General features: G+C 45.0%; 1 protein-coding gene across 1 annotated transcript; it reads left to right on the forward strand.

Moving 5' to 3' along the window:
* Positions 1 to 4668: 4668 nt before the first annotated feature.
* On the forward strand, positions 4669 to 13266 carry btg1 (B-cell translocation gene 1, anti-proliferative). Its single transcript, XM_073480203.1, has 2 exons — positions 4669 to 5125; positions 8773 to 13266. Exons 1-2 carry the CDS (start codon positions 4981 to 4983, stop codon positions 9174 to 9176), a joined length of 549 nt encoding a protein of 182 aa, XP_073336304.1. The 5' UTR covers positions 4669 to 4980; the 3' UTR covers positions 9177 to 13266.
* The last annotated feature ends 8502 nt before the right edge of the window (positions 13267 to 21768 follow it).

Genomic DNA, 21768 nt, shown 5'->3' on the forward strand with positions numbered 1-21768 from the left:
GGAACGTTACTCAGATCTGTGTGTGTTTATGTGTGTGCTGGGAACCTCAGGGGCGTTGTTTTGTCTCGTGTCTGGACGAACACAGCCTCTGTTGGTTTAGCTTTTGTGTGACCCGCAGATGTTTGGTGTCTTTGCTGGAGTGCGTGTGTGCGTGTGTGTGTGTGTCTGTCTTTGTACCCTCATGCAGGCCGGCGTCCAAGTATGTACGTATACAAGCGTGTGTGTTCGCCGCCGTGAAAATAAGGACGTGTTTGGAAAAAACTCTGCCCACGCTAGCGAGCAGCCAGAGTCTCTCTCTTCATAGCCCGACCTGACATTCTTTCCTGCAGTTCACGTGCGGTTTCGAGATAAAAGCCTCCATTCATTAGCCTAACTGAGGGCCCGACGTAACGACAGGATACCCCACCCTTGTCTGGCAACAACCGGGGCCGTGTTTTACCCGGTGCTACATCGAAAACAACCAGCAGTACGGGACGTTTTCTGCTCTCTGTGTGGGTCTGTTTCAGGTGCACAGGAGTTCTTGCACTTTGACTATATCAAGTAGTAGCAGGGAGGTTCGGGGGCTTTCCAAGTCTAATTACTTGTCACAAGCTCGCTCTGTTGCTGCAAGTACTTTCTTTCTCTTTCTCTTTTATCCTATTTGACTTTTATCTCCGCTGCAGCCAAATCATAACCACACACCCCCACCCCCCCCACGCGCTGTCAGTAATGAGGCATTTGCCTGTCCACAGTTGTGTGTGCGGTACAGATGTGCGCTGTCGTGCTCGCTTGCAAATCTCCTGCTCGCTCCACTGCTGCTGCTGCTGCTGCTGCTGCTGTACTCCCAGGAGGACGATCCTGCCGGGGAAACGGGGACAGAGGCCGACTTCCTTCAGCAGCTACGACTGTGTGGTGTATGTAAATCACAGCCACACACGGGTGCCAACTTGTGTCACCTGGACATATTGCGGTAAAGGCGATATTACACTCAAAATACAAGTTAAGAGCGAGCAGCTGTCGGGGTCGAAACGTGCACAAGAAGCTTCTCAAACCACCTCTGCAGCATAATTAACGTACCCGCAGTCCCTCCCTGTCCCAAGTATTTAGTTTTACCCCCGAACACAACAAGACAAAAGGTTTTTCCAGCAGCCGTAAATACTCTCTCGTTGGTGAGCCCGACGAACGCGCCCCCGGCCCTTTAATTTGCCATCTGAGGCTCTGATTGGCTCTCGGGTGCCTCGCTAAAACAGTTATTTCTTCTATAAACAATACAAGCTAGCTACTAATGAGCTTCACAGATTTGCGGGTGCGGATAATGATCGAGATTATTGTGCCGTTACTAGAAGCCAAACTCTGGCAAAAAATGTCAAGATTGAGAACGTTTTTATGGCTTTTTTTCCCATCGTGGAGCTGTTTCTTTTTTATATTTTGGTTTGTGTCTAAAAACAATATAAAACAAACATAATGGAAATATAGCATCTCTAAAATAACTCATCTCTTAAAGGAAAGTCCAACTTTGGTGCAGTCTTTCACATTGACGGCCGATTTAGTGGCTTTAACACTGAAATTAACAGACTTTTAGTGACTTTTTGTCTTTGGATTGGAGTCAAATATACACAAATCGTTAATTATAGAAGTAATTGGTGAATAAGTATATGTGGACTTCTGCACTCTCTACACTCCCTCACCTGCTCTGAGCATCTAATACTGCCTGAGATGAGTTTACATCGGAGTTGATTTAAAGTCTTCTGGGTCTCAAACAGACACTGAAGAATATCTCAGGCGTCTGTATGAGTTGCCGAGGGGCGTGACGAAATGTCTGGCGAGCTGGGAATGAGATGGGCCTGTTATTTTTCAAACGCAACTACCAGAAAAATAAAAAATCCAGCAACTTCCCGAGCCTCTGGGAAAATGTTAAACTCTTCAATCCTCATACTTCATATGTTGTTCCCAACTTTATTTATACAGCACTTTAAACACAACACAGTTGATCCAGTGCTTTACAGCACGAGAGAGACACAAAATAAAAGAAAGGAGACAAACAATAGAAAAAACTAAAATATAAACACGACCTGACGCTCCGCTCTCGTACGGCAGCTGAACGTTACGGCGTACTGGGTCAGCAATACCTTCCCTGTGTGAAAAGTCGCAGCCTGCGTAGATGTGAAGATCTCTAGATGAAGTTAAAGAGATGTGATTTGTGGAAAATGAAATTATCAGCTGTGCTAAACCACAGCGTGAGCAAATGTTACGCATGGTGGTGTGTGTGTGTGTGTTAGCTTGCACGGGAAGAAATAGAAATGACCAGGCGCTTGTGTGACACACCGAAACTCACCACTGTTTCATGAAATAGCACAGCGGTGTGTAACTGTGGGCGAAACTGTGAATGCGAGGAGGGGTTGGGGGTTTACACATGTGAGGACTTGTATGGACATGCCTGTGTTAAAGAGGAGACCTATATTTGACAAGAGAGGGAAGCGAGTCTGCCAGACATTTAAACTCAAAATACTCTCAAGACAGCTGAGGTGGTCAGTATCAAGATGGCCGTGTGATTAAACCACCAATCACTAATCATTCCCTGTGTTTTGCATTTGTTTCTTTACACCTCCAGGTCAGCGGTTAAGCCAATCAGTGTGGTCCAGGTCCGTCTGATTGCATCACGATCGGAGCACTCAGCAGGTCATCGTCGGCTGTGTCTCCAACAAACAAAGCAAACAGCAGCCTGTACTTTTCCACTGATTTTAATAAGCACGTAGGGACCGGGGCCTCTGAAAAGACAGCAGATTTCACTGCTTCCTGTTCACCGCGTCGCCTCCTTGGTGTTAAACAGGGTCGCACCAGAGGGGGCCCTTTCAGTCGACGGAGAGGCTCGAGAGTCCTTCCTGTTTTCTACGTGAAGAAAACAATCGCAGATCGCACGAACGCCGAGAAAAAGAAAAGCGGCGGAGATAAGCAGGCGCTGAGGTGACACACTGAGTGAAGGCAGTGTAAACAGCCTGTCTTTGCACACACACACACACACACCTGCTCTCTGGCCTCACCGAACCTGAACACAAGCAGCAATAAAGTCCCGACTTTGAACGCACCGTACCATAAACAATGGAGCAACGTGTGGGGAACAAATGTTGTTTACAAACAGACGTTTTAGCTCCGAGCGAGATCTTGCAGAAAATGTGCACCACTTTCAACAAAAAATTACATTCGGGCCTTTATTTAACGTGTTTCATGAATTTGTGATATGCATCGTCACAAGGCTGAAAACCTGGCTGCCTTTCTCAGCTCATGACCGGCTGATGTTTTGGAGACAGCGACACGAACGTGTGGCTTTTGAATTATTGAAGTCTACTTTGATTTTTTACCCCCACTGCCCCTAAAGGGGGATAACTCAGACTACTAAAGCATCACATTAGCTAGACTGTGTGATGTGCTTTCTATTTTTATGTGTTTTGGGGGCCTTTATTATGGAGATCCAGCAGGAGACAGTAGATCTGAGATAAGATGGTGTGAGAGAGACGGGGGATGACATGAAACAAAAGGGTCAGCGTGGTGAATCATCAGGGCGCCAGGACGACCTGTTGAAAGGCTACTGCAACCTAGAAGTATTCTTTAATATGTAAAGAAAGAGAGTTTAACAATCAAGATAGATCTTTAAAATTCAAAACCTGTCCTAGAGCGCTATTTAGATGATTAATTACTAATTCTTCACTTTTATCTGTATGTTATTGCAGATTTTAGGCAAGCCAGTTAAAGGAAACTTCTTTCTAAGATGCCAAAATGTGACATTATTGCTTATCTTATCCGTATCGGCCTTGAGAAGCAGGTCATTAGCAGTCATTGGATTCAGCTGGGGAAAAAAAAATCCATATTGTGCATTCCTATTTCATAAAAATATGTCAACTTCAAATTTTAAAAACAGAAAAATGAATACTAGATAGGTAAAGATTATGTAAAAGTTGTAACGATGCACATTTCAGGATCGGTTTAAAGCTGCAGAGAACATAAAAAAAGACCTTATCTGGATTCATGAGCGCCAGCGTTGGAGTAAATCTGGTTTATTCTGAGACTTTATTACAGCTAGTAAGTAAATGTTATAAAAATAAAAATAAATCAAAAATATATGGCGGACCCTGCCACCCTTCTAGCTTCAAACAGTGTTCTGGGGACCTTTTGTGAATGCTGCTTCTGTGTCATTAGTTTGCACCCTGGAAACACTGCCAGTTGTTCCCAAACCACTGAGCGACTGGATTTTTTTGGATAATTAAACTAAATGTGACTTCATAAGCCTGTAGTACTGCGTTTTCTCCTCGTTTAATATACTGAAGTTGCATAGTTTTGGTCGTATTTCTACAACTAGTTGCTGCTCCAACTTCTTCGACCTCGACCGAGTGAGTTTTTTTTTCTCTCTTTGTTGACGTTTGGCTTTGTTTCCAGTCCCTTTTTTTTCTCCCTGCCCCCCGTATTTCCGACGGGCAGTGAAGGCAGCGCGGTTTCATGCTGTGCACCTCTGTTTATTTTCAGAGCGGTGACGTGAACGCCGCACTCCTCCTATATGTGGCTCGTCAGACGGACGCCGGCTCCTGATTGGTCAGCCGTTGTTGCTGTAGCAGCTCGTCTCGAGGCTGTGGGGGATGGGGGGGCGGGGGGAGGGGGCGCTATAAAAGCCCGCTCCGCCGCTCCGAGAGCCTCACTCTGGAGGAGGAAAGTGAACAGGGCGGGTTGGTCAACGTGGCACCAAAGGACCCCCCCTCCGACCCCCTGTATTTACCAATAACAGGCGTCTGTTTCCCAGCACTGAACCGTCCTGGCACACGGACTCCGACAAAAACAACAACTTCCCTCTACCTCGACTTAAATAAATGCCAAGAGAAACACCAACACAAGCGCCAACAGATACGGATCGACCAGAAGTGGAGACGAACGGTCGGACGGCAAACACGTAAAAAACAAGAAGAAAAAAAAAAGCAAGAAACGAGCGCGGATCGTCGCCGTTGCCTTTTCTCAATGCATACCCTTTGTGCCCGGGGAACGATGAAACCAGAGATCACCGCCGCCGTCGGATTTCTGTCGAGATTTCTGAGGGTAAAAGGACACGTAAACGATCGACAGGTCCAAACATTCAGCCAAAGCTTACAGGACATTTTGGCAGGTAAGAAAACCACCAAAACCCTCTTTTCACACCACTCGCACCGCAAACGACACGTTCACGATTTGAGTTTGGGGTTTATTTTAGCGTAAAATGGCGAAATTGGGCTTTTAATCGGCCTGAGAACGGGTCAGAAGAAGCCTTTCTTTGTTCTCCCCCAACTATCACTATCAGCGATACCGACGCGCACCGCTGTTCGCGCACGTCAGCGAGGAGGGAGGGGGGGGAGGAAAAAACCATCAACGTATAAACACGACGAGCGCTTAAAAAAGGGCGATTAAAGGGATAAAATTGGATGTATTTTCGATTAAAAAAAAGCTGAATTAGACGGCTAAGGTGAGCTACTTTTGTTTGGTAGGAGACGAGGAAGAAGGGGGGGAGGGGGTGGAAAAGGGACGCTTGGCTCGAACAAGGAAGTGCGCCCTCGGTCGATGAAGCTCTCGGAGAAGTGAGCAAAACAGCCCCCAGTGAGCTCAATTACGTAATGCGGCTTGATAATGAAGAGATGTGCAATTTTTTTTAGGGCAACCTTCAGCGATTGCGCCACAAATCTAACCGTGTTTTTCTTATTTTTTGTACGTGTGTGCCTAAATGAAAAAAAACCCCCATGAAATTGTGAATTAATGATCTTCTTACACAATCTTTTGTAAACATGTAGCTGAGAAGATAAAACGCATTTTGCCACATTTCCCTTTGATTTTTAATGGCAGATGCTCAACACATTAACTCGTTTAGATTAATAGAAATGCATTTGCATAGATGCGCTATGTAGTATAGGTGAAGGAGTTTTAATCTAAAGTGAAAGATCCTCATTGATTACTATTTTTATTTATTTTTTTTATACCTAAGAAAAGTAAATAAACAACCTCTTTGTTTTCATGACTGAGTAAACAACCTTTGGCGGACCCTGCCACCATTCTGGCTGCAGCTTGTTTATCCAGTAATGGCAAAAAAACATGTTATACATCTAATTAATATTAAAGTAATGACTTTGAATTTCTACATACTGCCCCTTTTTTTTTTAAACTTATAGTGTTTTTACGGGCACAGTGCTGCTCGGAGCTCGCTGCTGTAAACACATTCCAGTCTTGGGCCTCTAAAGCTGCCATACATCTGCCTGCCTCCATCTCCCGGGCACATACAGCAGCAGATGACCTACATTTCCTACATAAGGAGCTCACTTATGTAAAAGCGTGTCTTTAGTTTGCAGGCCGTTTCAGCAACGTGTCGAAATGTCCAGCAAAACAAAGCAGCTAGCCAGCGCTAGCATGCTAAATTGTGTGTTTTTTCAAAGGGAAAATCTTCGCGCTAACGATCCCCAAAGCCCAATTCGACGTCGTGTTTGTAAACAGACAAAAGTTGGAGCTGAATGGCTGCACAGGGCCCCGAGTGTGGGGGAGGGGATGTTTTGGTGGGAGCCTATAGGAGGACATTAAAGGCGGAGGAGGCAGCGCAGGGTAGTCGGGGAGGAAATGAAGGGGAAGTCCAGTGAAACAAAGCCTAACCCACCCTGTATTTAGACAACATAAACATGAATTATATCGAATTAATGTGAATTATGAGGTTTAATCTGCCACGTGCAAGACTCGATTGTGAAACTGCTGTCGTTAACAAAACTACACGATTGATTCTGATATCATTTAAAAGCAAAAAAAATGTTTAATGTATGTGTGGAAACGACATTGAGTACCCCGTGGGGCTTCCTGCTACCAAACTAGGCCAGCCCAGAGCTCTTTTGTGCCTGGAAACGCCACAATCACTCACTATTGTGTCTGCCTCCTGAAAAGCCCCACTCCTCTTGTTTGTGCCGAGAGCAAGGGAAGTGGAGGGAGATCAGATTGAAATCGTAGTTTTGTAGTTGTACTGAACAGGGTTTTTGATGCTTTCGGGTTTATTAGCAGCAGATTTACGCTTCCAGGAAATGGCTTCGAATGGAAAAACACCCATGTAACAGTGGTGTTAAAGGTCAGCTACAGTGAACAACAACCCAGTTTCATTAAACTCTTAAGGCTAAGCGCAAACTCGTCTGCTTGCTTTTTCCGTTTCCCATTTCCTCTCCCCCTCCTCTTCCTCCCGTGTGCCCTCGTTTTTAAGAATAGGCCCCGCTGAGCTGATCCTTTCCCAGCTGCTCCAGGGTTAGTCGGTGGCTGCCTTTGTGGCTCCGTCCGAGGCTGAAAGATCATCCAGCCCCTTGTGTTCTTTCGCGAGTGCCAGCCCCCTCCATTACTGATAAGACATGGGGGGAGGGAAGGGAAGGGGTGTTATTATCCTGTGAATGCATACAGGTGGCCTCTGGGCCCCAGCCTGAATGCTGGCCCACTTCACTTACCCTGTTTTTCACTGGCCACAATGAAATTAGCATGAATGGGAATTCAATATGGACAAGCCATGTCAGAGTAAACGAACAGAACAAAAACAGATTTTGAATTTCAACGTAAGAGGCTTTTTTTTTTAATATCCCAAAAAGTGAATTCTCCTGGAAAGAGTGAGCCATATTTTACTTCCTCACACACCCAAAAAAAAAATCAGGCAGCCAGGAGTCGATTTTCCTCTCATCATCTCGACCACGAAAATGCCTGAAGCGTTCAGAGAGTGGCGTCACTCTGAATCACCAGTTTCACTGCGTTTAGTAAACTTCCACACAGACAAGAAAAATAGGATCCTCTCCCTTTAAGAGGAGGTGGAGCCCGGCGTCCCAGATGGCTGGCTGGGACTTCGACACTTTCGGTGTGTTTTTGTTCAGCCAGTCATGGGAGACTTTGTGACACTGACGACGGCGAGGGGAGGGATTGGGCAATTCAATGGGCCTCTTTTTGTCACGTAAGCCCAGGGTGCCGCTGGCCGCCTGTTTATGGCCGCTTATCAGGGCTGTAACAGGTGGTGATGTTTTTCTTTCCTTTCTTATTCCCTCTGCACACAACTACACCCTGTACTTTAGACTTAATAGGTACAATACAGTGATTGTTTTTTTTTTTTTTAAAGGTATAGGCTTATTTGACATTTGTAAAACATCCACAGGAACAGGCAGTTATTAAAAAAAATACATAAAAGGATTATGAAGTGTTTCTTTAGCAGATTTTTTTCATTTTCATTCAGTCTGAGTTTGTTGTCTTTTTAAGGTCAGTCTGTTTATTCAGTCATGAAAACATAGCTTGTTTATTTAGTTTAGGTATAAAAAACAGCCAATGAAGATCTTTCTCTTCTTGCCCATAACTACACAGTGCACCTTTTTTATGTTGCCTCGTGACAAAAAAAGCAATACGTGTTATTAAGAACACCAGGCAGTAATGTTTTGTTTGAGATTAGATTTATCTTAGCCTTCAGATTGATTTTATTAAAAGAGAATATAATAAACAAGGATCTCGCATATTAAACCTTCATAAACACATTTGGTTTTTATTACTTTTTATGATGTTCCCATCTTGACAAACAGTTTTGATGGCCAGATTACAGTATGTTTATGAAGTCACGTGGACTCATCAATGTTTCAACCTTTGTTCAGACGTCTATAGTCCACAGTGTTTCTGCTACTCAGCTCTTTAGTAATATATTTCTATTTGTCCACTCTTGTCTGGGTCTTCATGACACATTACTAGATCATCACTCCAAAGCTAAACTCTCCCTCCATCCTCTTTTTTTTGTCTTTGCAGAGCAATATAAGCACCACTGGTTCCCAGACAGACCCTGCAAGGGTTCAGGTTACCGCTGCATCCGCATCAACCACAAGATGGACCCACTGGTGGGGCAGGCGGGCCAGCGCATCGGCCTGACCATCCAGCAACTCTACCTGCTGCTGCCCAGCGAGCTCACGCTGTGGGTGGACCCCTTCGAGGTGTCCTACCGCATCGGCGAGGACGGCTCCATCTGCGTCCTGTACGAGTCGCAGCCCTGCCCCCCAGGAGTACCGGCCGCCGCCATGGCCGGCTCCCCCTCAGGAAACAGCGGGCCGATGAGCCCCATGGTGGACAGTCACATCAGCTGCAAGGAGGAACTGATGGTGCTGGGCAGAACCAGTCCCTCCAAAGCCTACAATATGATGACTGTGTCCAGTTAAAGAGGCACACCGTCACCCCCGGCCTACTTTTTTTTTTGTTCAGGGTCACGTCATGGCTGGTCAGATCATGTGGCCAGGTCAGGGTGAGCCTTTTTAAAGCTAAGAATATGAAATGAAATAGTGAAAGAAGAAAAAAGCAAAAGAGAAAAAAAAGCAGAGGATGTGGCCTATCGTCCAGGTGATGGAAACCTTGTAGGTTTGATATTTTTTACCCTCTCTCCCCATTATCATCTGTTCTGTTGTGTCATTGGATCAGCTGGGCACTCCGTTTTTTCGAGGAGAGGCTTTGTGGAAATGGAACTGTTGGGGCAGCTAAACCAACCAACCAGGAACCCCTATGGAGACTGGCTCCGCCTACCCTCCCCCTCCCCCCTCTCGACTGTAAACAACATGGTGATCAGCTCCATCTCTGAGGGGGCTCTCATGGACTTTGCACTTTTCTTACTTGTGGTTACTATGGGTACATGTTCAACACCGCAAAAACACCTAAATTGTAAGGAATTTTTACCAGGAACTACCCCTCGAATTTCAAAATCCAGAGGTTTATTATGTGTTTTTGTTTCCTGGGTTTGATTGGGGGAGTCGAAGTGTAAGACTGAGCATTTTCGCAATCCAAGCTCAAGGTAAAGAAACGCCCAATGACAGCATCTCTATTTTCTATATAAAAACACCTTTTTGGACCACAGGGAATTTTCTTTATCTTGTAGCTGGAAAATAAAAACAGAGCTTTCAGTCTTAACTTCTGCTCCTCCCTCGTCTACCATCAGCACCGAGCTTCAGAAAACCCTCATCTCGACCTTCTCGCGGCCTGTATGTAAGTGCAAGTGGAATGTGTTGTGACACCTGTTACCTATGGATACCAGTGTGTCCTGTTGCACTGTCGCCCTCCCATCACCCATGTATGTGTAGCTTTCCGGGGCGGGGGGAGGAGGGAAGCGGGGACCCGTCTCCTCACACCTTTCCCTCAGTTAATGAATGTTGTTGAAATTCACAATCAAGTTCCCGTGTTTTTTTTTTTTTTTTTTTTTGTCCCCTTTCCCTTCCACCACTTCGTCATCTCCTGCATCACCAAAATTCAAAGTGTAGCATAAAGGGGGGGCCTCTGTAACCCACTTTTCGGTCATGTGGCCCTGTTAGAATTGACATTGAATGCACTTTGACGTTAGATTGTGTGGGATGTGTACTTTTTTTTTTTTTTTTTTTTTTTTTTTTGTAGAGAAAATCGCCTGCATTCCATCCATTCGAATGTCACCTTTTCACACCGTTTTTATTGCCCTCCTCATTTTTTTTTAGCCGTTTTGTTCATACTGTAGCTCCCACGTTGAGATGGACTGATGTCTATTGAATCGGGAGCGTGCAACTCTGGATTTCAAAAACCCTTATTTTTACACTGTATTTGAACATTTCAGAGCTGTTTTGACTTTTAAGTGGAGAGTATTTTCTTGGTGGTATGTTGGAAAACGTTCTGTCATCCGTTCATATGGCACTGTTCGCTCTGGCAGGATGCGGAGCTAAGCTGTTTTCCCCCCTCAGACACACAGACGGTGATTTGTGTTGCTGATAGAGGAAAGAAAGTTAGCCTGAAAGGTCTGGACTAAGTGATGACTGTGTGAGGCTTTGGCCAGAGGGAGGTCTGGAGCGCCGACTGTTCAGAGATCAATTTTAACTTGAATTCACAAACACCAGGCCTTGTCAGCCTTCTATTTTCATTTAGCTATTTCCAAGGTCTTGCAGAAGGGAGAGACTTCTCCTCATGTGTGCATTGGAGGTGCATTGCCTTACGGAAGACCTCATTGTCATGAATTATGAGCCATTTGTGATTTTAAACGTAATATCAGGCTTACGTGAGCCTGCCTGGTTTCAACCTGCTGCCCAGACCCTCGCTGGAGGCGTCCCCTTTTCCAGCCTGGCAGCTTCAAATCCTCCCCCCCATCACCTCTACTGGGGTTCGGGGGGGGGGTTAGAGTGCCTCAAGTGCCACATATCACCCCTCAGCTCAGACCTCCTGTTCAGCCAAGCCAGCATGCTGCTAGCTGACCCCCTGTGGATGCAGGTAGACTTAATGTGACACATATCATCATCCATCACCGTGGGGAGCTGGGTAAGGAAGGCAGGGACGGGGGGGGAGCTGGTGTGAGAGAGGAGAGGGGGGCCAGGGCCGGACTCTTTTGTCCAGGGCAGCTAAAATCCCTCCAGCCCCCCCACCTCTGGACTTATTCAACATCCCCCACCCTGACCAGAAGCCCTGAACGCTCCCTCAGCAGTGATGGATTTAAAATAAAACAAAACCAGCACACGCGCTTGGCGTGCTCAAGCTGCACTAGGGGGGCTAGTGAGAGATGTGGAAACATGGATCACAGATGAAGAATTGAGGGTACGAGGCCATTGTTTTCTGTTTTTCATCTCACTGGATCGCGCTGCGCCTGATTACTGAGTTTGAGTGGCGACTTTGTTTACATGCATATGAAAGGATGTGATGGCTGTCTGACGTACCCCCAACTCCACTCCAGGTGCGGCGGCTGAGCGGTGAACAGCGAGCCGGTAGCAGATGCTGGGGCGGCTTCGGGTGTCGCTCGGGCCTTAGCCGCTGGCCAAATCTGTCACGGCAGGCTGGTTCACCGCTCATCTACCAGACCTATGGGTGTTTAAGCTCCCCTAAGCCTGAGAGGATCATGGGTAATAGAGCTATAGCCTTTGACGCACTGCAACCCCCTAACCCCCCTCCCCTGCTCTCTGCTGATACTCCCTTCAGCAATCTGTGAAAAGCAGTGATTCCACGTTGGCCAGATGGAGAGGAGCTCGCTGGGACGGGAGCCCAGAGCTTTGGTTTCCACAGTGGACACCAGTTTTTAAAATCTCGCTGCTCCATTATAGCTTTTTATGTCATGAGATTTCATGAGATTGGTCTATATTTCGGTCACGAGCGGATCGTCTCGTCTCATCTCACTCTTCTCTCGATGTATTTTATGGTCACACTGGTAGATTTTCTCATATTTCCACTCTGCCATCCCCATTTTCTCCTCTTCATCCTCTTTTTAAGAGGATTTTTTTTTTTAGTCTGGTGATCTAACCCACTTTTAACAGACCTTGTTTTTAGAGCTCCCAAAAAAAGTTTTAAAAAATTAAAACCCAAATCCCTTTTTTCGACACCTTCTCAACTGAACTACCACCACCCGAAAAATGGTTTCTCAGTAATGTCGATTATTTAAATGGCATCCATTCAGCTTGTGCGCACATAGGTTACAGAATTGAGAGTGCTTTTGAGTAGTCAGAGGTAAAATAGCACATTAAAATGCACTAAATATGTCAAGTTGAAGTCGTGACATTTTTTTTTGAGACGCGAGGAGTCTCTCCTGGAATGTATTGCCAAACTCAGGCCTCGGACATTCAATAAATACCCTTGTGGAAAAGTTGTGCATGTTAAGACATGAAGCAGGAAGGGAACAGCAGTTTTGTTGTTGTTGTTGTCGTCAAAAGTTGTCATTGATTAGTTGAATTATTGCCACTTTCACATTTGAGGTGTTTTTACATATTGTAGAATGTATTGTAACTGTACAACAAATGGTAGAGTACATAACATTACACATGGGAAGTGCCAATAATTGCTATCCAGAGGTGTTTTTAGATGTATTCCTTTTTTGTATTTCATCTTTTAACATGGATAACGCTTTTTCGTAAGTGAAGCCATTTTGTGATGGGAGTGTTGGCAAGGACCAAAGTTGTTTTGGTAAAAAAAAAAAATTAGTTTCCATGATCTGTAAGTGTAGACGTATCCTTTGTTTTTTCTTTCTTTTACTTTTTTCTGTTATTTTTTTCCTTTTTATTTTTTTTTTCTATTTACCTACAAAACCAGAAAAAAAATAGACAAAAAAATCCGAGCTTACCCAAGAAGAAAAGCTGTCTATCTTGTGATCTCATGTCAGTACATCTTTATCGTGTTCAGTTTCTTTTCCTTGGGTATGTTGTGATGAACTGCTGTAAATTTGTACAGTTCATGTAAATTGATTGTGCGGAAGTTGTACAGATTTCTATATTTTGGAAGAAAAGTTTTTTTTCTCTGTAATAAAAGATTTCCTATCTTGGCATCATATCCACGGTGAGCTGTGTCATTATTTACTCAGTGATTTACAAATCTTAAGCAAAGAGACGCATTAAAGGTGCATTGTGTAGTTTTTTTTTGAAGAATTTCAAAGTCAGGATTATAATATTTACAGTATTAATGAGGTTTTTTCATATTTATTTCTTCCATAACTGAATAAACAAGCTGTTCTTAGATGAATATAAGGTCCCCAGGACACTTGTTTGCAGAGATTAAGGTGGCAGGGTCCGCCAAATATAAACAAAGTAAAACAGTATGAAGTTGTGTTGTTCTTTAAGGTCAGTTTATTTAGTTTAAATCATGAAAACAAAGCTTTAGGCGTGAAAAAACAGCCAATTCCTGTCCTGACCTCTGACTTGAGGTGTACCTGCAGGTTGATCCGACACTGTATCTTTAACATTAAAGCCTCTCTACACTCTGCTGTGGCTCCACCGGGGCCCAGACTGGAATTTGACCTCCAAGCCTTTGAGAACCATCTGTGCCAAAAAGGCCTTGCGAGGAGATCAAGTCAGCACTTCTTCCTGCCTCTTGGGACGGTACACTGCACTTTATGTATAAAGGGATTTTTAGGTCACATAAGCACATTAACCCTCCGCACAGCTGACTCCAGCTCTGTTTTCTCATAATTCGATAAAGAAATGGTGCCATAGTTTGTGTCTGCTTCGCTGACGTGTTGGATGACTGTCGGTAATGTTGATGTAGCTCCATATTTTTGGGAGTAACTGTGGAACATTTCGTAAGCCCGGTTCTGCTTCTCCTTAAAAGGCCTGTCGACTGCCCCTGATTGGCAAATCCAATCACTTCCAGTCCAAATGCACATGATGTTTTCAGACATTTGGAATAAATCTCTGCATACCGCTCTCCGACCAAATGGAGAGCTGCCTCGCGCTTCCACCTCTTTTAATGACAGGAAGCGACAGATGGTACCGTTAGCAAGGACTCTCTTTAAAAAAAAAAAAAAAAAAGTGCTAACTCTGCCAGGGCACCGATATGCACAATACCGCTGCACTCGGAACCAGCTGACTCTGCAAAACCCAGAGTTTGGATTAAGACTGCAATCCTTTGCAGCACTCTGAATCCCCCAGGTTGCTTAGCAGCAGGCGGAAAAAGAAAAACATTTGGCTCGTTTTGACACGCGGACAAAGGAGGGAACGAGATGAGCTGGTTTAGCAGGAGCCGAGGGCGCGGAGGGCACCGGGAGGGAAGGTGACTGCCGTTCAAGTCGGGTTTTACCTCTCCAAACACTGGCCTCAGCAGCTGGGGAGTGTGGGTATTGTAGTCTGTCGGTGCCACAGGCATGTTCGGCCTCGGTGGAAGCAGGTCAAAAATTCCCAGGGTGTGTCTGACTATATGGCGCAGCGTGGTTTCTTCTGAGTGAAAATATCATCTGGGGGGAAGAAGTGAATAAGAGAAGCATCCAACAATAACACAAAAGCACAAATGATCCAGATTTAACAGGATTTTGCAATCCTCCCTGGACGGGGTTTTGCAATGACTCATTTGAGCAAGTTGTTTTGACACGCATTTGCAGAAGTGGATCGCAGAGTGTGTGCTCGAGAGGTTTTCACATAAAGCAAGGCTGGATGTATGCAGGCCTGATGATGGAGCTTCATTTTAATTGTATGTAAATTAAGAGATATAAGACATCGGCGTATGATTCAGATACTATTGCAGCGTGTGTCAGAACGTTATCAAAGAGTTGCACTGGAGTTTCAGGCCGGCACTGATGAAACAGCAGTGTAATCTGCCCTCCCCTCGCTCTCACATAGCAACACAGGTCACCGTGTAGAGATGGTTCAGTTAGGTGGAAAGATCTGGAAGGTATGGCAGATTACCACTGAAAGACAAGAGAATGACTGTAGTCTGATGCTAAGATAATTGCGATGTTGGGTAATAGTGAATGTTGTGGAATGATAAACAAAGCAAAGTCATTTTTCCACTGAAGGGTTCGGCTCAGCCTGAATCGACTCGCTTCTTCGTACCAGGTACTGAAATCTAGGGTGCTTTCCACTGCGAATGGTAGACTTTCCCTTTTTCAGCAGGTTGGAAACAACATGCAGGAGATTTAGTTTGTTCTAGGCTGGGTCTTTAAAGGATAAGTTCACACAAAAATAAAAAAAATTCAGCCATTATCTACTCAATCTCACGCCGATGGAATGTCAGGTGAAGTTTTGTAGTCCACAAAACATTTCTGGAGCTTCACAGCAAATTAGAGTTGCAGCGTTCTCCTCAACAACTGAAGTAGCTGGAGACTTAAAACTTAAAACATTAAATGTTTCCTTACAGCTTGTCAAATGTAATCCAAGCCCGAGGATCCCTCGTGTGACCTCTTAAGACAGGGTGTGCGCTAACGCTTTTAGCTTAGCAGCTACAGTGAAGATTTCTAATTTCTAAATGTCTTTTTTAAAATCAATTTGGGTCTCTGGAGACTACAAACGAGTTGTATGGAGCCATTTTATGTTTTATTTCAGTTGTTTTTTTACGTTTTAAAACAAGTCCCCATCTACTTCAGTTGTTAAAGAGAATGCTGCGACGCCATTTTGCTCCGAAGCTCCAGAAATGTTTAGCGGACTACGAAACTTTATCTGACTTTCCATCAGGATGAGGGCGAGCAGATAATGACTGATGTTTCATTAACCTAGGATGTACATTTCCTCCAGATGATATCAATGGGATGGTATTTTTGATATGTCTGCACATGGCGTGGTTTTGCAGGTTGCCATTTTCAAAAGTCTGGGTCAAGTGAGTACGAAAATTGCGGTCGCTAATGAAGATAAAGTTACGATTCTCTGAACGATCAGCGATCTGCAGTGTAAGTCTGAAGTCGCCTCGTAGTATCGGCTCAACACGCTTGGAAACTTGACCGCGGCGATACCAAAAAACACAGCAGGTACTATAAACAAAGGAAAAAGAAAGCAAGAGGAGTCGAGCTGCGCCACACGGTGGAAACGCTACTTCACTGACCTGAATTCACTGACGTTAACAACTGACTCGATTCCTACCGAAGCGTCGCATATTCGCATGTTTTGACAAAGCGCAAACACGTCAGCTTACTCTCTCCTCTGCGTCTGCGGCAGCAATAATGTACACCGAGTCTGAATGTCGTGTACGAGCGATATGTTGCTGTCTGAGAACAAAGCCGTGGTGAGTGACAGTGCGAGCTGGTGTGTCTGCTAACGGGGGGGGAGGCAGGCAGACATCTGGGACCCGCTTTACTGCCAGCAAGATGACAGGCTAGACCTCCTGCAGAGCGTGTGTGTGTTTATGCTCCCCTGCTTAAAGGACAAAAGCTACGCCGCAGCTGCATAAGTCACACAGCCCTCTTTTTTTGCGAGTGTAATGCGCCTCGCACTCCTCACACTGAGGGCTTTGTGTGTATTTTTAGGGGTGTAACTACTTCACAAAAGTCAGGTGCAGAGGTGAAGAGCGTTGCCAGGCGTCCCCCGGGACAAAGAAAGTTTGATTTAGCTGCTTTACTAAAAAAAAGTCCAACAGCTGAACGCTTTCCCTGTGAGTGAGTGAGGACAAACTGGAAAGAACTTATCAAACGTGTGTCCGTGGGCAAATATTTTATGATCTGGAGAACCACAGCTGTGTTTTTCCACTCGATTTGTATCCTTGTGCGCCCTTTGGAGAGCGAGTGCGTCATTCAGGAGCCAAGGACAAGTTGATTCCTCTTTGAAACAGATCCCTGCCCTGCCTTTGCGTGGGTCTCCAGGGTATATAGGCTGTACCAGCTATTGCTCCCCGTTTCCCCCTCGGGGCACTATTCATCCTCAGCGCTGACATCTGCTTTGCCCCTGCCGCACACGCCCTTCCCACCAGCATCCATGCGGGGACAATGAAACGAAAAACAGGAGACAGTGAGGACAAAGACTTCCAGCTCGGGCCGGCAATGTTACTAAAGCTTGGGTGGACTGACGGAGGGAGGGAGGGGTGTTACGGGAAGAGGTTAGGATAGTGTGACAGCTAAACAGAGGAAAGCTTTTGTGCCGGTGTCAAATAGTGACTTTTGTTTCTTCCTGTAATCCAATCAAAGCTGGGACACACTTATCTGGCATCTGTAAATGCTGTTTTCTGCATATGTTCTGCCTATACACAGTGCCAGCGTGAATAAATAAGCTACTTCTGGCGTATGAAATCTATATGATGGACTGGTGTTCAGGGTTCAACTTTGGTGACCTTGTCTCGACAGGGTTAGGGTTAGGCTAAGCGCTAGGCTAAGAGTTTAATTAATAATTAATAATTTAGCCCCTTTTCACACACATTGTTAACCCAGGGTTAGCCTTAAACCAAAACTATACCATTCACACTGCGTTTCTGCTTGCCCTGGGTTAAATATCCGTTGAAACACACAGCTAATGCTAACATTTGTGTTACTACTCTTACTCTTACAATAGCACCTTTTATTTTTAATTTCAGAGGCTAACGCTGCTCCAGAGGCTAAAGTCATGGTTAGCCAACTTTGCAATAGACTTTATTCACACGGCGGCCATTTTACCCCAACATAACGCTCATTCGGCCATATTTATAGACAAAAACAACATATGTCGTAACTCGTTAGCTAACGTTAGCGTTCAACAACTTCATAGCTAACAGTCCCATGTGATTTCAATGTGTGTGTTTCACTTCCAGGTTTAGATAAATGTCTCTGAGACGTGCGTTGATATTTCTGAATTAATTTACGCCCGTCTCAACTTATTGTCCTGTTAGCAACTGGGTTGACGAGCTTGCTAACAGTTAGCAAACTGCCAGGTAGCATCCTACGTCAGAGCGCTTTCTTTTCCCCCTTCAGTAACTTTTTATTTGATTAAATGTACAATCTGGAGAGGTAAGTAAACAGAGGCTTGGAGAGCAGCTGTGACTGACTAGCACTAGCATGTTTTTGAGGCTTTGCTAGCGTGATAGCTCGCCAGCTACAGCAGCTATTTCGTAATGTGTGTTTTACAGCTGTCACTGGGCTTCTGTATGTCTTTCTGTAGGCTAACAGTCAGCTGATTTACCGTCTTATGTGGGTAAAGATGTCTTTTTATGGCAACTGAGAGAAAGAGGTAAAGTAACAGCGCGTGATTTGATCTCTTCAAGGTCTATCTTCAGCAACCCTGTACTCCTTCATGCAAAAATAGATTAGCTCATTACTCACCCCCCTTATCTCCCTCTCTGGTAATGTCCTCTCTTTTTGTCCAGATTCTTCTCATATCACTTCTTCACCCCCCTCCACTCCTTCCTACCCTCTCCACCACCACCACCTCGCCCCTCCATCTATCTTTATCCCTCCTTCTCCAGGCTGGCGGTGTCACCTGTCAGCTCACACTCCCACTGCAGAGGAATTCATTCCAGCGTCTGGCACCAGGCCTTATTGGGGTAAGGTGAGGGGGGCTCAGCGGGAAATCATGCGTCTCTTGTGTTTGCACGTTAGCCCGTCTGAGTGACGATAAATGAGAGGAAAAAGCAGCGATCTGCGTAGGCGTAGCGCTGAAAGAGTTGTTTCCATGTGACCAATTGTTGGAGCCGCTCTCGGTTCAATCATCAGCAGATGCTTTTGAGAATATCAGGTTCTTTATCTGTGTACGGAAAAACTTACTAAAACGAGAAGTCGCTATGGCTCCCAATGAGCATTTCATCCAACTTAATACTTTGCTGCACACTGGCAGCAGTTCAAAACCGGATGAAAGTTCACTTTCATATTCTTGTTCAATTTTGGATGAATTCAGGAATTATGGTAAGCTGTTTTCAGGCAAATTGCATCAGAAAGTTGTTTTTCTTTTGCAGCAGCTCTGATTTGCACTTCTGACTGTGTTCTTGTCCATTGAAGTTCAAGGGAAGTAAACGTTTAAAGCAATCTGTCACACAAACTGGCAAAAAAAACACAGTTTCTAAGAAATGCAGCTGAAATAACTGAGTTTACACTTATAACTTAAATCTGTGGCATCAGTGAAGATTTATTAAAGGGGCTCTGCAGAATATCTGTGTTGTGCTTGAAGCCAGCTGTTTATTATTGTTTAGCGGACTCCAGTTCTGTAGCTGGAAAGCTAGCCATTAACTCACTAGCCAGCTAGCGCTAATCAGTCACAATAGCTCCCATAGTTTTCCATTGTACTATTTCATTGAGTAAAAAGAGAGGAAATAAAGCTCTTCAAATGTCAGTTAGCAGACTCTTTAGCGTGTTAGCTAAACTAGGTGGCTAATGGATTATAAATTCTTTTAAAGAGGCTTTGTGGAACTTCAGTGTTTTGCTGGAAGGCCGTCGTTAGTTTATGTTAGCGGGGTTAGCTAACAGTTGGCCTTTTACTCATGAAGCACACATACAGTAACATTAGCATTAAGTTTGAGTGATGTTTTTAGCCTCATAAATCTCTGCTCTGGTGTAGACCTACATCTCAGGAAAATATTGGTCACATTAGCAGCTAAATGCTAGCTAGCAGCAGCAGTTAGCTGTGCAGCATAAACTGGATTTTACAGGAACATTTTTCACAAATAAAAAGGATTCTGAGGTTGGAAGCAAAGAAAAGAAAGAGCTAGACCAAAACAGTAAGGTTGTGGGCATTAAAACCAAAACAATTAGCTGAAAGATGCTACACAACAAAGTTAAGCAATGATACTCTGGCTGAGATATTTTTCTATGGCATTTTTAATTTTAATTATCCAAGACGCTCCAATGTTTCTGTGTAGATGAAAATTGAGAATACCATTAAAGCTGCTGAAACAAACGGGGCGGCATATCAAGGGTAACAGCTAACATTAGCTGCAGTTAGCTTCGTTAGCCGTGCATCTGGACTGGTAGGTGAGTCTCGCTGTTTATACCACTAGCACAGAAATGTAGGACAGGGATGGGCTGTTGCTAGCTGGTTAGCATGCTAACCTTAGTAGATACCTCCGCAACACTGAGAATTTACATACATGTTGCACCTTTAAAAGACAACTTTCCAGCAGCTCTTCCTCCTTTACAACCCTGAAACGGTGTTTATGTTGTCACAGTCTGTCCCACATTGTGTTTGTAGCCGGCAGCAGTGATACCAACGAGCTCTGCGTACCTAATGATAAGCTAACATGCTAACCACCGCTGATGTCTTCATCCGTTTTGTAGTCTCCCATATGTGGTTATCTGAAAGTCGGCGGTCAGACATGGAGGCAACATATTCCTGCGGTCGGCCTCTCCCAACCAGCAAGCAATGCTCTCGACCACGCCGAGGGAGAGAAAGAGAGAGAAAACCAGCCGTCTAAATATAGCCTAGCCTTGGGGTGCATCGAGAGGCCCGCTGCAGGAGGTCCGGCCACACACACGGAGGTGCGAGTGTGTATATAGCGTACATATGCTGGCTTATTTCATGTAGTCTGAACTCCCCCGTATAGAGGCAGCAGATGCACAATCAATCACACGGAGCCATCAGTAGCCATTTCACCTGACAAGGAGAAAAATTCCCCAGTGAGAGGCCTCGGGCCAGCAGCCATTTTACAAAAACACGAGCTTCTACGTCCTCAGAGTCTGCACCTAAGCTGCTGTTGCATTACAGAGATCTATTTTTGAACAGTGTTGTTCTGATGGAGATGATGAGGGTTTCGGCTTAATCGCTTGAAAATCATTTCACAGCTCAGCAGCAGAAGAGGAAAGGAGGGGGAAAAAAAAAAAGCCATTTTACGCCGTTTTACCCTCAAAGCACGTGTTCATTTAAAGCCCTCACTGCTTGTAAACACGACGCAGCCCGCTAACCTCCAACCACATGATCAGGCCTGCTGTGCCCGACTCGTTTCGGTGTGCGCTCGGTGCAGAGGTTGGCTCGGTTTCAGGCAGTTTGGTTAAGTCTTCTGAGAAACTGACAGGGGAAAAAAAAAAGACAAGAGAGCACAGCGCCTCAGCTGTTTCCTGTTTGTGTTGACGCGAAGATGTAATTTACGAGCGAGCGGGCGACACCGAGCGATGAGGAGATACAATGAGGGAGATAAAGGAGGATTTAGCGAAGGGAATCGGGGAAGGATGAGATCAGGAATTAAGAGCGAATTAGAGATAAGACGCAGAAATAAATTGGGAGATCGAGAAACCGAGGGGGGAGTAGAGAGGAGGTACTCGAGAGTTTGATTGAGAGCTGACTGGAAATATACTGAGAATGCAAAAGAGAAAACAGCTGACAGGAAGATCCGTTCCTCCCCTTCTCCACCGCTATGAACACAGCTGTGCGAAAACACACACACACACACACACACTCGCAAAACACTTTGTCAAACGGCTTCAAAACACCCACAGTGAAGACGCAACAGTCAGCAGCGTTCGAGTGTTAGCACAAACACACAGGCGTAAAATGTACAGAACAAACTGTGCCCAGATAAAAAGGGAACGTAACTTAATTACATCTACAAATCTACATCTACATGCACAGAGGCACGTACACACTCATTTTGGCAAGCGCGCACGTTTGGCCTTGCAGCTCTAGCACAACAAAGAGATAGTCAAATAGCAGGTTCAGGCTCATGCAGAAGGCCCTGGAGTCAAAACAC

Source organism: Pagrus major, chromosome 14 (assembly GCF_040436345.1).
Source record: "Pagrus major chromosome 14, Pma_NU_1.0".
Lineage (NCBI taxonomy): Eukaryota > Metazoa > Chordata > Actinopteri > Spariformes > Sparidae > Pagrus > Pagrus major.

What these genes read in the sequence shown, in the direction of transcription:
- btg1 (XM_073480203.1), top strand. Translation starts at nt 4,981, where the DNA reads ATGCATACCCTTTGTGCCCGGGGAACGATGAAACCAGAGATCACCGCC. An exon ending in CTTACAGGACATTTTGGCAG is followed by an intron (nt 5,126 to 8,772) that starts GTAAGAAAACCA and finishes TTGTCTTTGCAG; the next exon opens with AGCAATATAAGCACCACTGG.